This window comes from Ochotona princeps, chromosome 19, assembly GCF_030435755.1.
Source record: "Ochotona princeps isolate mOchPri1 chromosome 19, mOchPri1.hap1, whole genome shotgun sequence".
In the NCBI taxonomy this organism is placed as follows: Eukaryota; Metazoa; Chordata; class Mammalia; order Lagomorpha; family Ochotonidae; genus Ochotona; species Ochotona princeps.
This window is the reverse complement of record NC_080850.1, coordinates 24,549,055-24,567,566: the sequence shown is the minus strand read 5'-3', so window position 1 is coordinate 24,567,566 and position 18,512 is coordinate 24,549,055. Positions and strand designations below refer to the sequence as shown.

Sequence of the window (18,512 nt, the reverse complement as noted above, 5' to 3'; positions counted from 1 at the left end):
AGCATCCAACAGCCTCCCGAATGCCCCTGCTAATCATTACGTCCAAGGTAGCCACTAATCAGTATCACTACACAATAATTTGTTTTCAACTTCATATCAGAATAAAAAACATATACTATTTGAATACTCTTTAACAATCTATTGCTCATATTATTGCATGTACCAGTAATTCTTTTTCATTTTAGTGAAACTGTAGGAATAAACCACAATTATTCATTCTAGCACTGGTAGATGTGCAAGTCAGTTTTGATATTTTGAATGAAACTTACGAATATAACATACAAGTTCATTACCAAATCTATTGTTAAAATCTATTACTAAAAATTATTAAAATTGCTGTGCCATTCAACTTAGCAGATAGAGTGAAATGGTTCATTCCCACCACCAGGGTAGGAGAATTAGCTACTCCATATCCTCACCAACATTTGGTACTGTCAGTGTTTAGCTGTTTCTCCAGCGTTATGGTGCAGTGGGTTCAACTGCCCACTGCAATGCCAGCATGCATATCCAAGTACCAGGTCAGGTCCTGACTGTGGCTGGACCCAACCACAGGATGATGACAGTCATCTGGGAAATAGACTAGGAAATAGATCTTTCTCTTTGTGTCTGGGTCTCCCCATCTCTTTCTGGCTCTTTCTATTCAGTTTCCAAATAAATATTTTAAAAAAATCTATCTTGGGCAATAATACTTTGCCTTAAATTTTATTTTATCATTTACAATAGGAGAACTTCACCAGTTTTCCTTTGATTATTAGTACAAACATCATATATCTTTTTTCCATGGTTTTAAACCTTTAAGTTATTTTGTATTTAATGGGCCTCTCTTACAGTGTATATTTGCATTTTGTTTTGATTCAATCTGACAAACTCTGTCTTTTAGCATCTTGTCAATGAAGGATTATGTCATTTAATATTTTACTAGAATATGACAGATTGACATAAATTTACATTTACTATGTTACTATTTTCTATTTAACTTTTTTGATCCTGTTTTTCCTCTCATTGCTTTTTTTCTTTAGAATCAATTTTTATAATACTATTTCTCCCTCCATTAGCTTATTGGTTATACACTTTTTTAAAAAAGGTACATTTATTTTAATTGGAAAGGCAGATCTACAGAGAGAAGGAGAGAAAGAAAGATCCTTCATCCACTGGTTCATTCCCCAAGTGGCCACAATGATCAGAGCTGAGCCAGTTTGGAGCCAGGAGCCTGGAGCCTCTTCTAGGTCTCCCACATGGGTGCAGGGTCCCAAGGCTTTGTGCTGTCCTTGACTGTTTATCCAGGCCACAAGCAGGGAGCTAGACGAGAACTGGAGCAGCTGGTACACAAACCTGTGCCCACATGAGATTCTAGCACATGTAAGGTGAGGACTTTAGCTACCAGGCTACCACGTAGGGTCCTACTGGTTAAACATTTTATACTTTTTATTTTAGATGCCAGAATTTGTTTAAGACTGTTATATAGTTATTATTTTGTTGGCAGTGCAAATATCTTAAATATCTAATCTTCATTTAACTACCACATTTGAGCTTTTTATGATATTGTTTTCATACATTCTAAATCTATATATATTGTAAAACCCACCAAATGTAACATATTGTTGGAACAGTCAGTATTTTGTTACACTGCCCATGTATTGCTCAATTCCAGGTCTTTGTACCATCCTTAACTGTTGTGTGGTGCTTCCATCTGTGTTTGTTTTTCTTCTGCCTGAAAATCCTGCATAAAGTAATATTTCAGCAGCAGAAAATCTCCGTTAGTTTTTATTTGAATGAAAGTATCTTTAGTTTACCTTCACTCCCGAATATTTAGATCGCTTTCATTTCTGAACAATACATTCATTAGATATAGAATTCTAAGTTGAAACGTTTCAATATTTAAACATATAATTCCAGGGCTAACATGATGGCAGAGCAGTCTAATCCTCCATTTGCAGCACTAGCATCCCAATATGGTTGCTGGTTTGAGTCCCAGCTGCTCTACCTCCAATCCAACTCTCTGGTTATGGCCTGGGAAAGATGCAGAGGATAATCCAAGTCCTTGGGCCACTGCATCCATATGGGAGGTCAGGAAGACCTGCATGCTGTATTTTAGGTTCAGACTTAGTAGCTCATGCCCCAAGTATATTTATATTTTCAAACTCCAAACTATTCTAGTTCAGAGAGACAGTTACAAGTTCAAGACTTGTTTTGCATTCAATTGCTCTATCCATGGATCAAGGAATACCCCAAAAGGAAAAAAACAGAGGTCTTATTTTTGTGCTTACAATCATGGCTAATATCCTGGTTATGTTCTAACATCCAACAGAATTTTACTTTATTTTCATATTTTGTTTTATTTATATATTTTATTCAATTTTAATTGTCATGGATATGATTATTCCAATCATACCAAGAACATATTTCTTTCCTTCCTTACAATATGTTACCTCCAAAACCATATTCTGTCTTTGCTAGCCAGTCCTTCCTTCCAACCCTGGATTTCTTCATTCCTTATACCTCTTCTCCACTCCACCTACCTTCATTCTTTAGAGCATCTCATTTAGTCATACAACTTCAAATGGCAACTAGCCTCTGAGAATATCCTATGTTTTACTTATTTGCCAAGAGGATCGCCCATTATAATTTGACCACAAACTACTTATTTGACATCCCCACTTGCTTATCTAGTAGGTAACTCAAATTTGCATTGTCCAAATTAATCATTTGGTTCTTCCCATACTGTAAGTCCTATTCCACACAGAATTCTCCACACAGATTCATGGAAATCCGTTCCAACTTTTGGGATGTTCTAGCCAAAATCTTAAGTGATTAAAAATAATTTATAAAAAGGAATAAATTCCATGCATTTCATATATGCAGTTTTGAGATCATGGTACTTCCCACTCTACTCTCCCTTCTGCTTTTATTTTTCTTTTAATGTTTTCTATCATGCTCCTCTTTTAAGACTTCAGTAAATCCTACTGATTTAATCTTTAAAATGCATCCAGATTTTCAACCATAGTCTCCAATGCTACCATTGAGGTTGGAGCACCACTGTGTCTTAGCCCTCAGTCTACTTCAAAAGACTCCCCTATTATTTGCTTTTTATTAATAAAAGGGAGAACAAAGATATTTTCAAAATATATGTCCTAGCACCCATTTGATCAATATCCTGCAATGACTCCTTATCACTTAAAGTAAAAACAAAACTAATGTCCTCATCTTTCTTCTTAATTTTTCTTAGTTCTTCTACTACTTTTTTGTTTCTCCATTTATTCTACAATGGACACACTATTCCCCTTGACCTGTAAGCATATTCTGCTTTAGGGTCTTGGCACTAAGTATTCCTTCTATCTGGTATATTATTCTCCAAAATATCTACAAGCCTCAGTCCTTCATCTTCTAAAAGCCTTTCCTCAAATGTCTTATTTTCATTAAAGTCTATGCTAATACTCTGTTTCATATAGAATCTGCAATATCTTCGAGGACATCACACTATTTTTGTCACACTTTTTATTATATTCCTAATATCTGAAATATCTGCTCATTTTTACCACATCATATGCTGTCTGCCTTTGTCTCCTAAAATAAAACTTGTTTAAGGATATGGGTCACTGTTGCATTGGCTTAATTATAGATGTCAAGCATTTGGAGTAGCTCTTGGAACATAGGAAATGCCCAATAAATAGAATGAGAGGATGGATAAAATACAACATCTTCTTTCCACCATAAATTGCTAGCATCCAAGTCTCCATCATTGCTCGTCAATAAAAATATTGCAACTTCTTCCTAACTTTTGTGTTGTGCCCCTTTTCACAGCCATACTCTACAGAGAATACACAATGATTCTTTTATAACATATGGCAGATAATGCTAATACTCTGTCCCAAACTCTTGAATGCTTCTTTAATGCTCAAAATAAAAGACATAATCTGATTTCAAGATACTTCTACTCTTACAATTTTTCTCATTGCAATAAGCTTCTAATTTTTTCCTTGAACTAACCAAGCATGCTACCGCCTAAGGGTCTCAGAGATTACTGTGATTCTTGGCGTGGAACACTTTTTCTCTATCTACTTACATGGTTGGCTTCTTCCTTTCCCGCAGGCCTCTTCCCTGGCAATATCTTATCAAAGAAGGTGAATTTCATATGGGAAATAATAAGCTGTTCTTATTGCTTTTTACCATTTTATTTACCTTTATTTTTTAAAATAATATTTATCACTTCAAATGCACCACAGTTTCTTTTCACTTGGTTTTAAATATAATAAGACTTAGAATTTCTTACAACATTAATTTCTCAATGTGCCTACAGAACATTAACAGGTATTCAATTAATATGTCTTTGGAATAAGAAAATGAATGAATATGTCAGCTACTGTGAGTTTTGATTCTGAAATAAGATTTCTTTTACAAAATGAATATTAAACATACTGTGTTGATTTGATGGAATTAAAACATGTGAAGAACTAGCACAGGTTTACCCACACTTGTGACTCTGACATCCCACTTGGAGCTCCAATTTGGAGTTCCAGCTGTTTCACATCTAATCCGGCTGCCCGTTAATGCACCTGAGAAGGCAGCAGATAATGGTTCAAACATTTGACTGCAGTTGCCATTTTAGGCATGACCTAGCAGGTGGACAATCTCTGTCTCTCCTTTCTAGCTCACTCTACCTTTCAAATAAATTAAATACATCTTTTATTTTAAAAATTGAACAGTTTAATATATTCTTTATAAAAATTATAATGGTGATTAAAATATCATTAACCAGAGTCTAATGTTAGGGACACAGTTAAGAAACAGTATGTACACTATTACAGGAACATTTAAATTCAAAATTTATAGGGGTTTCTTAAACATTATATTAATAACTGAAATTACTTGGTGTGGCTGCTGCTCTGTTAAATGTGGGATGAAGGAGAGCATTTCCAGCAACTTAAGCTTTAAAAACACACATGAGTCCACAGGAAAGAACTTTCTTGGGTTCTAGTCCTGGACAGCATCTATAATTGTATAATGTGCAGGTTTACATGCATACAATGTATGTCTGTACAGTCTACAGAGTGGATTTTCATTTTCCAGGATTCTATCATTTGTGAATTCATCACTTTGCTCAATTTTTATAATTTCCATAGCCTTTAATATCAATGTTTTTAGGAATTTCAATCATTTGGAGGCATACATGTTTACATAAAACATCTCATGTATGAGTTGATGAGTATATTCCTAGTTGAATTCCAATAAAGCAATGCTCCACCTTCTCACTTCAGTAAGTAACTTTTCTGACATTTGCAGCCATGCATTCTTCACTGTGTAAAATAATGGGCCATCTAATCAAGGTGAAGCACACAGAGGATGCTTCTATCTTGTGAGTTTAGTAAACTAAAACTTCTAGGTTACCTCCCTTGGGAATTCTACATCAGAAGATAAGAATGCCGAGTCCTCATGAAAAGTTCCCAGTGCATTAACATAATGCTTCTGAAGACCCCCTCCTTTAAAGAGTAAGTTTAGTACAAAAATTAAAAGCAAAACTCCAGGGTCAAGAAAATCTGGGCTCTGATTCAACATTACTTCCTGCCAATGATGTCACCTAATAACCCCACTGATTTATAAAATGAGGACAAGAACAGGATGAACTTCACAGAATTGTGATGAAGCCTAAATGAGGTTCATAGGAATATAGATTGACATGGGGTTGATACATTGTAGGGATACTGCATTTTATGTAAGCATTCAACAGTAAGAACTGTGGACAATGAACAATAACAATGTAAACAAATAATAACGGCTAGTGATTATGACTTGACTTTCACTAAAAATTATCATACCAATAGTCTGAATGTGGGATATGCATCAATATCCACAGAACCTCCATGTATAAGTTCCCTTCTACTTCACTCGTCTATCTGCGGCATTCTTTTACAAGTCCATGGAATGCTTGTTCTGATATATCACAAGCAAATTCTTATCTAGCCAAGTTTGAATGGCTCCTTTGCTTCACAAGGGAAGAGGGAGGACTAAGGGTGCGGAAGTGGTAGAGAGAGGCCAGGACAGTGCCCTCTCCTTCTACTTCTATTGGTTCAGAGCTCATTCTCAATCTTTCCTCCCCAATCTCCACATGCATGTAAAGGGATCCTGAGATCAATTTTGAAGTGACTACCTGACAACTTCCTGTGAAAAAAAGGAATCCAGATTTTACACACACACACACTCTATTTCATAACATTGGCACATCAGAGCTAGAGGACTCCTGAAGATTGTCTAGGCAAGGATGAGACAATTATAAGTCAACTTGACTAGGGCCAAAGGGTAACCAGTCATTTGACCAAATATTATTATGGGTATGTCAGTGATGAGATTTTTTATGAAATTAACATCCAATCAAAGTAAAGCTTACTACCCTTCACAATACTATCTTTTGAATACCCTTCTCTTCCAGTCCATCAAAAGCTTGAACAGAAAAAGAAGGCTGAGTAGGAGAGAAATTTTGGTTACCTTCCTGCCAGAAGTTAGGACACTGATGCTTTCCTACTTTATTCAAAGCATTGGCATCCATCTTGCAGATGGCAGATCTTGGGAACTGTCAACCTCCTTATAAATCCTTATAAAATCCTTATAAAAATGTTCCTCTCTTTTGTGTGTGCACACACATACACACACATTCTACTTGTTCTGTTTTTCAGGAAAGTCAATACATTGGAGTTGGTAAACCCTCCCACATCCATGGGAGACACTCCTCCCTGAGGACTAATGGAACTTGCTATTGCATCCTTTTGGAAATGGGGTAGAGATAGGGCTGGGCTCAGGAACTGGATCTCTTAACTCCTGACTCAGGAATTCATCACATCTGGAAACCTCCATTCATACTTTCTCTGGGTTAACGTAGACTTGACAGACTTTCAGAGAGAAACAGAATGAAGATCTCTTGGGTTACATGACACATTCCAAGCCACAAGAATATTACTGTTAACCTTTGATTCCAGCCTTGCGAGCTCTGTGTCATTGGTTAAGATATTTAAAGTTAGGAGGCTGGCTTTTCTCACTGGGAACAAGGAGAAAGAATTATAGAATTTCAAAAAGGATGCCATCAGGATCATACGTAAAGCATGCAGCATGCTGTACAGTATACAATAATGTTACAGAAAAAAATTCATGACATTTTTCAAAGCAGTAAGACACCAAAACTCACAATTAGTTAATGATATCACTGTGTGGAGCTCTGTAGTATTGGAGAAAGATTGGGCTCAGTTCTAAACATTGCAGACATGTGGGAATTTATGCTCAAGGAGCATAGAGAATGGATGGGAAATAACTTATTCAGAGGATATGTCAGGGTAAAAAAGGATTCTGACTAAACCTGACTAATAGGGTTCTTACTGTAAACAGGCCAGGGGGGATAAGATATCACCTAGGGGTGGTAGAAGAAGAGCAAATCAACTTAGAAGGACCCATGGTGTAACTGGACAATGCAGAGGTGGACATGAATGCCCCAAGTCTACCTGGGAAGAGAGCAGTGAAGGGAAAGCTCTCTGTCTGTGGGCATTAAACACTGTTACTCAGACCACTGCTGAGCTACTTCTGAACATACCCTCCTAAGTTAATACTATCTGTTCACTTAGAACCAAGCGATGTGGATCACACAACAAACAAGTAGTGTCTGCCTGGATACTCACCAAATCAATTATGCCAATGTTATTCCAGCCTTGCATTATAGGGAGAAAAGAGATAAACATGGGGATGACCCAGCAGCCTCCCAACATCAATGCAATGCGCAGAGGGGTCATCTTGTTCCTATAGACCAAAGGCTGGCAGCAGATGGCATAATACCTGGAGAGAGAAGAGAGCAGGTGGGGCCATGGCAAGCAGGAAGGGACAGGAGAGAGAAGGGAGAACAGCAGGTGTTAGAGAGGGATTAAGAAGGGAGACAGAAAAAATATAGAAGCAGAGAGGAAAGAACAGAATACACATGAGGAAGGAAAAATAGAATAATGAAAAATAAAAAGGGAGATCAAGTAGCAGTGAAAAGAAAGAAAAGGAAGAGAAAAAGAACATAGAGAAGAAAAAGCAATTACACAATAATTTATTATATTGGCTAATGAGTATCTGTTAATAAAAACATATATTTTAGAACTTGCTGAAAATCACATCCCTCTTCACCTCTCAGAGCTCAACACACACCAAATGGTGTCCAACAGTTTCTATCCAACTTTTGGGCCTCCATGCCCAAGCTCTGTATTTCCTTCATTACTGGTGAGTATCACTCAAGCATGTCCCTATACTTGAGATCCAACAATTTTGTCTCAGATCTGCTCCCTTCTTGATCCCTACTCCAGGCCCATGTTCCTTAACTGTGATCCAGGAATTTTGTTTCTTTCTCCACCTGACATCTCAAGGGTATCCTGAGGAGTTTCCTGTGACAGTGCCCTGGAAACTGCATTTTGACCAGCAAGAATTATTATTATTGTTTGCCAAACACACCCTGTTTCCCCACTTCAGGCTTATGTACTTCCTGACCTCCTTAAGTTAAATGGAACCATGGGATTTTTTTTTTGTCCATAGTCATAAACAGAATTGACATGCACACATCTAGCACAGACTAGTTAGTTTTTTCTTTAATGTCAAGAAAGTAAAATTTCAAATATTTCTTGTTTCATCATTCCATGTCTTCACCCCGCCCTCATTTACCGGGCTCTGATATCTTTCACAGTCATCACTAATAACCCCTTCTTGAGTTCACATTCTGCCTATGGTACCAGCTTTCCTCCTAACTCCCTATTGCATATTTTTCCAGCTTTGGGGATCACTCTTCCATTCCCAGGCATGGCATGGAATTTGACAGCAGGTAAAATACTACAGAAGGTCTATCAGCTATTCATCTTCAGGAAAAGCCTTAGGGCTACGTCTATTCTTTAAGATTTCATACTAAATGATAAGTCACTCCCTTATAGCTCTCATTTTACACAATTCACTTTGTTAATTTTCCTATCTCTTTTCTTAATTCAAGTCATAAGCAATATAACAACGGTTATACTCTTTTTTTTCCACATCCTACCAATACTTTTTATTGTTTGTCTTTTCTTTTTTTTTCTTTTAATTATTTATTATTTTTACTTCATTAATTACATTGTATTATGTGACACAGTTACATAGGTACTTGGGTTCTCCCCACCCCTCCCCAAACCTTCCCACCATGGTGGATTCCTCCACCTTGTTGCATAACCACAGCTCAAGTTCAGTTGAGATTCCCCCATTGCAAGCGTATACCAAACATAGAGTCCAGCGTCTTATTGTCCAGTCAAGTTCAACGGCTTCTTAAGTACACCCTCTCTGGTCTGAAGACAGAGCCAGCAGAGTATCATCCCAGTCAATTGAAAGCTCCAACATACCATCAGCAAAAATTTACATCATTATGGAATTAATTGACATAGTAATGAGTAACCAATATGTTAAAAGTAAATGCGAGTTCCCAGCCACCTTCTGTGACCACCTCACCTATACTTCAATTTTAGTTTATACACAACATATAACATTCATAACATAACATGTTATACATAACATCATATCATCTTAAATTAAGGCAAACATGTGGTATTTAACCTTTTGGGATTGGCTCATTTCCCTTAGCATTATGGTTTCCAGTTTGGCCCATTTGGCCACAAAGAACTGCATTTTGTTTTTTTTAGTAGCTGAGTAGTATTCCATGGAGTAGATGAACCATAGCTTTCTTATCCAATCCTCTGTTGATGGGCATTTTGGTTGCTTCCATGTTTTTGCAATTACTGATTGTGCTGCTATGAGCACAGGAGTGCATATTGGTTTCTCATAAAACAATTGTTCTGGATATATTCCTAGGAGTGCTATTGCTGGATCATACGGTTATACTCTTTTTGTTACAAATTTATTTATTTTTATTGGAAAGTCAGATATCCATTGAGGAAGACAGACAGAGAGGAAGATCTTCCATCTGCTGATTAACTCCCCAAGTGGCAGTAACAGTCAGAGATGAGCTGATCCGAGTCTGGAGCCTCTTCCAGGTCTCCCATGCAGGTGCAGGGTCCCAAGGTTTTGGGCCATCCTTGACTGTTGTCCAGGCTACAAGTAAGGAGTCTGATGGGAAGTGAGGCCACCAGGATATGAAACGGCACCCATATGGAATCCTGGCCCATGCAAAGTAAGTACTTTAACCACTAGGCTATTGCACCAGGCCCACAATGGTTATATTCTTTAAAGAGAAGGTGGGCTGGGTTGGCAAAGGGGGTAAAATGGGAAGGAGAGCACAGTGGTGGAATTTAAGAAGTGGGTACCTCAGAAGTTGAGAGGAGGATATATCTGCTTTCTCCCAAGGCATAAAGGAACATCCAATCACACTGTGCCAGGAAGCTCTGTGTGACTGTTGCGTCTTCTTTTACTCATTTTCTGTTAGAGGGTAAAGTGTCCTGACCTGGATCAGCGTGCAAGAAACAAGAGACAAAACGGGTGGGAGAGGACTTGCTCAGGAATTCATTTTCTCTATCTATAAAACTGACATGGTGGCAAAGTCCTGCTGAAGATGGTTCAGGAATGGAAACAATCATGATCAGTTGATATTTTCTCTTCTAGATTTATAAGAAAATTACATCACATTGGCAAACTTCTCAGAATACCAATCAGCACGAGAGGTTTATTAACACAATTAATGGTGAATCTGAAGTGGATGAAAAGTCAGAAAACGGTCCTGACTTTTGATGATTCCACTTAGGTTATTTTCAATTTTGATGGCACAAAAGTAATAGGTAGCACCCAGAAAAGACCACACTTTGAATTCTGAATTTGGAGTTTTTCCTGGGCTTGGATTATGTGGTAGGATAGTCCCCTGTGATGCTGGATGGCAGCAATAAGCCCTGGCTCCCAGTCAGCTCCTCAAGCACAAGGGCAAATGGCTGCTATTGTCAGTGTATTGTGATGACCAGTAGAATGAATGTGCTAAATGAATTTTTGAATTGCTATTTTTAGTTTAAACCAGAGAGTCCCTGTACATTTTTTTAAAAAAGAAGTTTGATCCTTTCCTCATTTTCTACTTAAAGGGTAGAATTTTTTTTTAAACCAATTTTAATCCTGTCTCATTTCCCTTAGTATAGCATCTCAACTCCTTAGAAAATAATGTCTTCTCTGTTGTCACAGAATTAATGGAAAAGCAAATGACAGGATTCTGACTTTCTGCCCAAGGCAGGACTCAATCAGATTCTCTCCTGGGACTCTGAAAACCTGATAATAAAGGGTAGGAGGTCAGTGGAAGTCCCTTGACTCTAGCACTATCCCCTGGACTACTGGAGTTTAACTCTTGCTCCTTGACTCTTTGGAAGAGATGCTTTTACCTTTCAAATCCTATCTTTCAGCTCTTTCTTCAATTAAATAACCCACCTCATATCTTTCCCATACATTCCCTTGTTGCTTAGGTTGGCATTATAGGTTGAACTGTAATCTCCCTCTTCCAAAGATTTGGAAGGAAACCTATATAGAAAAAGACATTTTACAGAAAATAATCAGATTAAAATAAGGTATCCAGAAACAGGTACACAAGTGCACAGAGGAAACATGGCCACATGAAGACAGAGAATCGGGATGATGCATCTATAACCAAACACCAGATACTGTCATCAAATTAACAACTCAGGAAGAGGTAACAAAGAATTCTTTCCCTAAAGTATTCAGAGGAAGGATTTCTATGCTGACACCTTGGTTTCAATCTCCTAGTTCTAGGACTGTCAAATAACACATATCTGTTAGCCCAGGCCATGCATAACTTTATTATGACAGCTCTAAAATATTCATATGGTGAGCTGAAGGCAGTGCACTTATGCCCTTTAAAATCAGAATATGTAAAAGAAGATGGGGCTGGCACTGTGACATGGTAGGTTAAGCCTCAGCTTATAGTGCTGGAATTCCAAACGATGCCTGTTTGAGTCCTGGATGCTTCACTTCCAATCTAGCTCTCCACTTAGAATCTGGGAAAGTAGCAGAGGATGGTCCAAGGCCTTGGATCTCTGCATCCACATAGGAGACATGGAAGAAGCTCCTGCCTCCTGGCTTCAGAGCAGCTCAGCTACAGCAATGGCGGCCATTTGCAGTGTGAGCCAGCAGATGGAAGACCTGTTTCTCCTCTCTGTAACTCTGTATTTCAAATAAAAATAAATCTTTAAAATATTTAAATGATGAAGGTATTATTTTATTTTAATTTATATTAAGTTAGCAAATGGTGGTAGTAAGGCTAAGACTTAAAAACGATCCTAGTTGTATATATGCTTTACTTAAATATTGTCTCTACATAATCTTCAGTTTGAAACTCTTTCTTGGCATAATAATAACTTGACTGACTAACATTATTAACTCAACCAGTGTCCTTTGTCTGACTGCCAAAGAACTTGCAAATTTCCTTAGCTATTTTGCCTGTTGATGTTTTACAGGCATTGAAACAGCAGTTCACAATAAAACTATTGTTTCTGTCATTATTGCTATTTTTTATTTTTTAAAAAAATCTAAAAATATGAGTAGTTATTGAAAAAAATGAGGTAATTTATGACTGCTAAGAATCATGAACACAGAAAGTTAAATTGATACTGTGAATCTTACATTCTCTACTCCATTCTGAATTACATGCCAATATTTATAATTTGCATTACATTACATAGTATTTGCAATTAATTTTGAGGTATGAATTCTATAAAATCATCCATCTCACGGATGAAGAGAGAACCAACAAGGGTTGGGGATTTGCCCAAGTTCTCACAAGCGGTTAGAGCTGAGCTGGCATCAGGTCCTGGCAGTGTTATTCAAAGATCAGGACACTCACTTTATCGCTATCACTTCACACTGCTACGGCTTCCAAATCCCAAGGGATTTATTTTAATTCTTTAGAAGCTACTTTAGAAATAGTCAAAGCACAAAAATACTGAGCCTCAGGACTTGAAGGGTGCTCAGAATTATGAAATCCCCAAATCCTCTCTAAAATGAAGTGCACATTCAGGCCTGCTTCAATTTGTCCAGGACTATGGATTCACTGTCTGATCACAATCCTACACTCACAAATATCCTGACTTTAAGTAAGTTTCCTCTAAGCTTGATTTCTTTTTATAACTAAGTTTTACCCCTTAGCTTGATACAGAATTCCTGGCTTTTTGTTTTATTTATTTATTGTTTGTTTGTTTGTTTGTTTTGGTCATAACCAGGAGAATGATGCTACTGGCATCAACTGGTCAAGGGTGCCACTGAACTCTACACTGAGTAAGGTAGCTCCACTCACTGAGGAATTACATGGTCTCCAAGGTTAACAATGCTGAGACTGAGAACTACTGGTTTATTTGATCTGACTTTTACTCACAGAAGAGCTCCATTTCCTCTGAATCTGCTATAAAGTGTCATCACTTTTTGAGAACAAAGTGCCACAATGGGAGCACAGCAACATACTGTATCCTTCAAGGATAAGAAGAAACAACGGCATTATTTCATACACTGCCGACCATAACATAACACAACCTAAGAAATACTGAGAAGGAGAAAACATTTGTGCCCCCTCCAAGAGCTTATGATCCAGGACAAAAGATGGGGAAAGTCTACCTTTGACCATAAATTCCATAAGAACAGTTGTTTAACTTGCTCACTGCCGTATCCCCTGTCCAGTCACAGTCGTTGTGAACATCTGAGGAGTGAACAGGTAGGCAGCAGCTCTCTCATGTGCTTGTATCTTTCTGTCTCTCAGGTAGCTTTTTTTTTTTAAAGCAAAATCAAATATAAAACGTGCTGTCAAGTTTTGGAGATGTGAAAGGTCTTGTGACCCTTTAAGGACGTTAATAGGCTTTCTCAAAAAAATGTTGTTTAAGTTGGATTTCAGAGACTGGCTAAAGATGGAAGAGACAGAGAAAGCTGTTAGAAAGCATGAAGTCCCAGAGAAGAAAATTACATATTTGAAACACATATCCACACTACATATCCATCCAGTCATAGAAACATAAAAGGATACAAAAGGTTCCATACTGTAGGGTGTTTGTGAGAAAGCACAAGAAATAAGCCAGGAAAGACAGGCTAGTGCAAGTCTAACATCAGTTTTCTCAAATCTTATTTTGTACCAGAATCACCTGGAGAATTTATTAAAATACACCTGTTGTTAAGCCTGGCGTGGGCCTCAATAATTTGCAATTCCGATACGTTCCCAAGTGATGATGTTGGACTGAGGACCATACTTTGAGAACCACTGTCTTGGAAGTTTTCTGTTTGAAAAGATTTGTTGTTTTGAAGGGCCTGGTGTGGTAGCCTAGTGACTAAAGTCCTTGCCTTGCATGCACTGAGATTCCATATGAGTGCTGGTCCATATCCCAGCAGCCCCACTTCCCATCCAGCTCCCTGCTTGTGGCCTGGGAAAGCAGTCAAGGATAGTTCAAAGCCTTGGGACCCTGCACCCACGTGGGAGACCCAGAGAGGTTCCAGGCCCTTGGCTTCAGATTGGCTCAGTATCAGCCGTTGCAGCCACTTGGGGAGTGAATCAACAGATGGAAGATCTTCCTCTCTGTCTCTCCTCCTCTCTGTATATCTGCCATTCCTATAAAAAAAACTAAATCTTTAAAAACAATTGTTTTGAAAAGCAGAATTAGTGAGAAATAGTGAAACAGAGCAAGAGAGAGAGAAAGATCAATCAATCTTGCTTCTGTAGTTATGGCTGGGCCTGAGCCAGCCCAAAGCTAAGAGCCAGGAGCTCCTTTTGCATCTCCCATGTGAATGGCAGGGGCCTAAGCATTTGGGTCACTTTCCACTTCTTTCCCAAGTGCATTAGCAGGGAGTTTGATCAAAAGTTGAATAGGCAGGGCATGAACCAGTACCCATATAGGATGCTGGGAATAGTCAATGAAATAACCAATTTCACCACAGTGCAGGTCCCTATCGTAGAGGTTTTAATGCTAGGTTAGGAAGACTTGCAAAATCTTGTTAACTGAAAAATAACTAACGCAATCAAAACTGCTGTATGTTTTTCCAAAGGAGCTAAACTACAACAAATTTAAGAGACACGGTTGTTGATTCATACCCTGGATGGACTGTGTTCCAAAGATAAGGAATGCTGCCTCACCTCAGGCACAGATTAATGTGTAAAGTCCGTTCTCTCCCTCTCTAGAACATTTCTTTTCTTTTTAACTAGAAAACTTTTACAAAGAGCTTAATTGAATGTTCAAATGCCAAGTAAGGTTCCCAATAGCCAGGACTGACTAAAATGTAGTAGGAATATTTACATATACATAATTTCATATGTAAAAAATGTCAAAGTATCGCTCATAAAAGTCCACTAAAATTCCAATTGGCAGGCCAGCCACAGATCCTCCATGTGCAAATGTGTGATCAAATTGCTCTTAATGTGGGGACACATTTTACTTTGACAACTCATAGAAGATAGCGTGCATTTTAAGCACCATGTAAATCCCTTCCTTGCTCCTCCTGCAATTCAGGAAAATAGTACCTCCCAATACCTTCTCAACTACAAGAAAGTAAAGCAGCAACAACAACTTGGAACTTTAGACTTTCGGAATCAATGGGGACTTTAGCAATCGGCTTTATGTCTCCATGACTGTATACAAACTCCCAACTATTTAAATCCCACATTAGCTCTGAAGTCAGTTACTTCACATCTTACTGATCTAGTGTATTAATTTGTGCTATTAGGATAATCAAGGATTTCTGATTCAGTGAGAATTGATAAAGCTGGTTTGTTAAAATGTATCAAGATACTGGAACATAAAACTACTCAACGCAATGATGAGGATACATTTTAAGCACTGTACTATTAGATGATTTCATCATTTTGCAAACAGCAAGTGTACCACACTAACTACTCAATATAGCCGTAGAGGCAGTCAAGACACACAATAAATATGAGACTGTTGTTAGTATAACACAACATACTCTTTCACAGTAAAATTTTGTGTTTTTATATTTCAAAGTAATAATAAAAAGTAAGATTTAGTGTATGCATGAACCAGTAACCCAGTCACTTATCATCAAGGATTATATACATAATTTTTGTGCTATGCTTTCACAGGACTGGCATTACAGTAGGCTTGTTTCCACCAGCATTAATGTAAGAGTAACGTGTTGTATAAGACTTTCTAAGGTTACAATGTCACGTGATACAACTAGGCATATTTACTAATTGTGTATTTTTTTGTCTTTGTTCTTAGGAATAGTTTAGTTTTATGTGGTTGAAATGATTTGTTTCTGATTTGTCATCTACCAATGGAACATTAAATTTCTCATTTTAGTCTTATTTTCATGGTTACATGATATTCCACCTAGATAATTATACTATATTTTATACACAATAAAAAAATGTCACGTGATACAAACTTTTCAGCTTCATTATGATTAAAATTATTCCCCTAGTCTTATCATTGCAAAACACTGTTAGGCATTACATGACTCTGTGTGTGCATATGCACATCTGCATGTTTTGTGCATATTGTATAAACTCAAATTCATTTAAGTTTGAATACCAAATGATCTAAAAATACAATAAAGAAATCACTTGGTTCAGCAGCTCTCCTATCACTGATTGCAAGAAACAAACAAAACGAATGAATTGTTCTCTAAAAGGAAATGAAAGCACTGAAAGCATAATGTCTATGCACAATGGAGTTGATTATTTGTAAGATATAGTGATCACACAGTTTGTTTAAGCCACCAGGTTTTAGGGCAATAGGGGAAAGCGATCATCTGTCATCCAGAGAACTGCAATTCACAGTTGGGTAGGAGACCTCCCTGTAAGAGGTGGTTCCTGTTCTTCCCCTTTGAGGAGTACAGAAGAGTGAAAAGCACCAGTAGCTCTTTCCTGCAGTTACCCAGGAAAATTAAGATGACAGAGATTTGGAGGACCAGCGAGTAAGAATCTGAAGGGTTACTCAGAGACAGGAAGAGGAACCGAGAATGTAGTCACAGAGCAAAACAGAATCTGGGTTCCAGGAAGAAGAAAATGTAGGGGCATGAGGACAGGGAAAGACTCCTTTCTGCCAGGTCTGGGAGTCAACAGCTCAAGTCTTGGCAGGAATCATAACCCCATGTACAATCTGCAGGTTTAATGTTTATTATATGTCTCTCTGTTAAATACCCTTCTGTGTATTGTTTTGATAAGAAAATATACAAGAATGTTAGTAACACCCAGCTAGAAGAGGTCTTTCTGAATTATTACAGACTAATGAAAAAGAGATAACCCACCAAAAATGTCATTGAAAACATCTTGGCAGGGGCATCCTAGGAATACACACAGGTTACCAAGATATATTTCACAATATGCATGAAGTAACCACTTGATACTTGTCCCACTGGTTCTTCTAGACTCAGTGTAAGGTTTTCATCCCCTGAATGTCATCTCTGGCTCCTCAAAGCAGATTAGTCTCCATTTCTGCCTTTTTTTTTTTTTAAAAAAAAGCTCTTTGTGTATTTCTGTGACATAGCATTTCTCTAACTGCACTGTAACTGGCCACTTTACTACTATAATTGCTACTTTTCTAACACATGCACTACCCGTTTATTGAGGGCACATGTTATAGCAGGATGCAATTCTTACACATATCTAATTCCTGTAACAACTCAGCAAGCCAATTCTCAGCATCCTCACTGGAAATAGGAACAAGCAGAGGCTCGGCGAATTTAACCCTCTTGCCAGATTATATAACAGGGGCATAGTAGAACTGTATTCTATTCCCACAAATGCCAAAAATCCCTGCCCTGGAAATATTGGTAAGTGGGGCAAGGCCTCACAATAGTGAAATTATTAAAGAAAAGGAGAACAGGTAGTACTCTAGAAACTTTTTGAGTTGAGAATATACAGGAAAAAAAGGCATATTTAATGTTGAACCTGGCATAGAAGATAACATTCAATAATACTTAAGACATTGTAATAATCCAGAAATGGAATGCAAATGGACTAAAAAGGAGGAAGGTGTATTTTTCAGATTTTTTTTTTTTTTTGAGGCTGACAGTCTCATTGTAATTGGGAGAGCACTGGCTGCAGCACGTTTGGCAGATTCTGAGTCACCTGCAGCTGCTAGGCGGGGCTGTGCAGGCTGGGGGGGTGGGCTCTGACTTCCTGCCAGCTGGGGCTGTGCAGGCAGCTGAACGGCTCGGGGACCCCAACTTCAGTGGCGCAGATGAAACAGCAGCTCAAGCCCCAACCCAGAAAGCAAAGTTGGTCCCTGGGACAGTCTGGCTTCCCTTCTGCGCTCCTGGACAGCTGAGGAAGGACATGCTTGCCGCCGCCGCCGCCGAAGCATCCTTTGGGAGAGGCCGGGAGGGTTTATGAAAACTCCTAGTGGAGACATTCTCCCTGCGGGTCCCAGGCTGGCCTCTGCTCCTTTCCAGCCACCTCCTGGCAGAGTCCAAATCCAGAACCGTGTGATTTAAGGGCCTGAGGGTAGGAAGGGGAGGGTCAGGTGGTCAGAGGCATGGGGTGGGGAAGATCATGGGCAGCGGCCAGTCTCAGCAGTGGCAAGGAAACGGGGCCTTTCTCCCCAGCA

At 38.4% G+C, this 18,512-nt stretch overlaps 1 protein-coding gene across 2 annotated transcripts in view; it reads right to left on the bottom strand.

Moving 5' to 3' along the window:
• Window positions 1-18,512, bottom strand: part of HTR4 (5-hydroxytryptamine receptor 4) — a 138,214-nt gene that overhangs the window by 22,604 nt on the left and 97,098 nt on the right. For both annotated transcript variants that reach the window (XM_058677695.1, XM_058677696.1), the window contains exon 7: window positions 7,659-7,812. In XM_058677695.1, coding sequence (XP_058533678.1) covers window positions 7,659-7,812 — 154 coding nt within the window. The remainder of the gene's footprint in view (window positions 1-7,658; window positions 7,813-18,512) is intronic.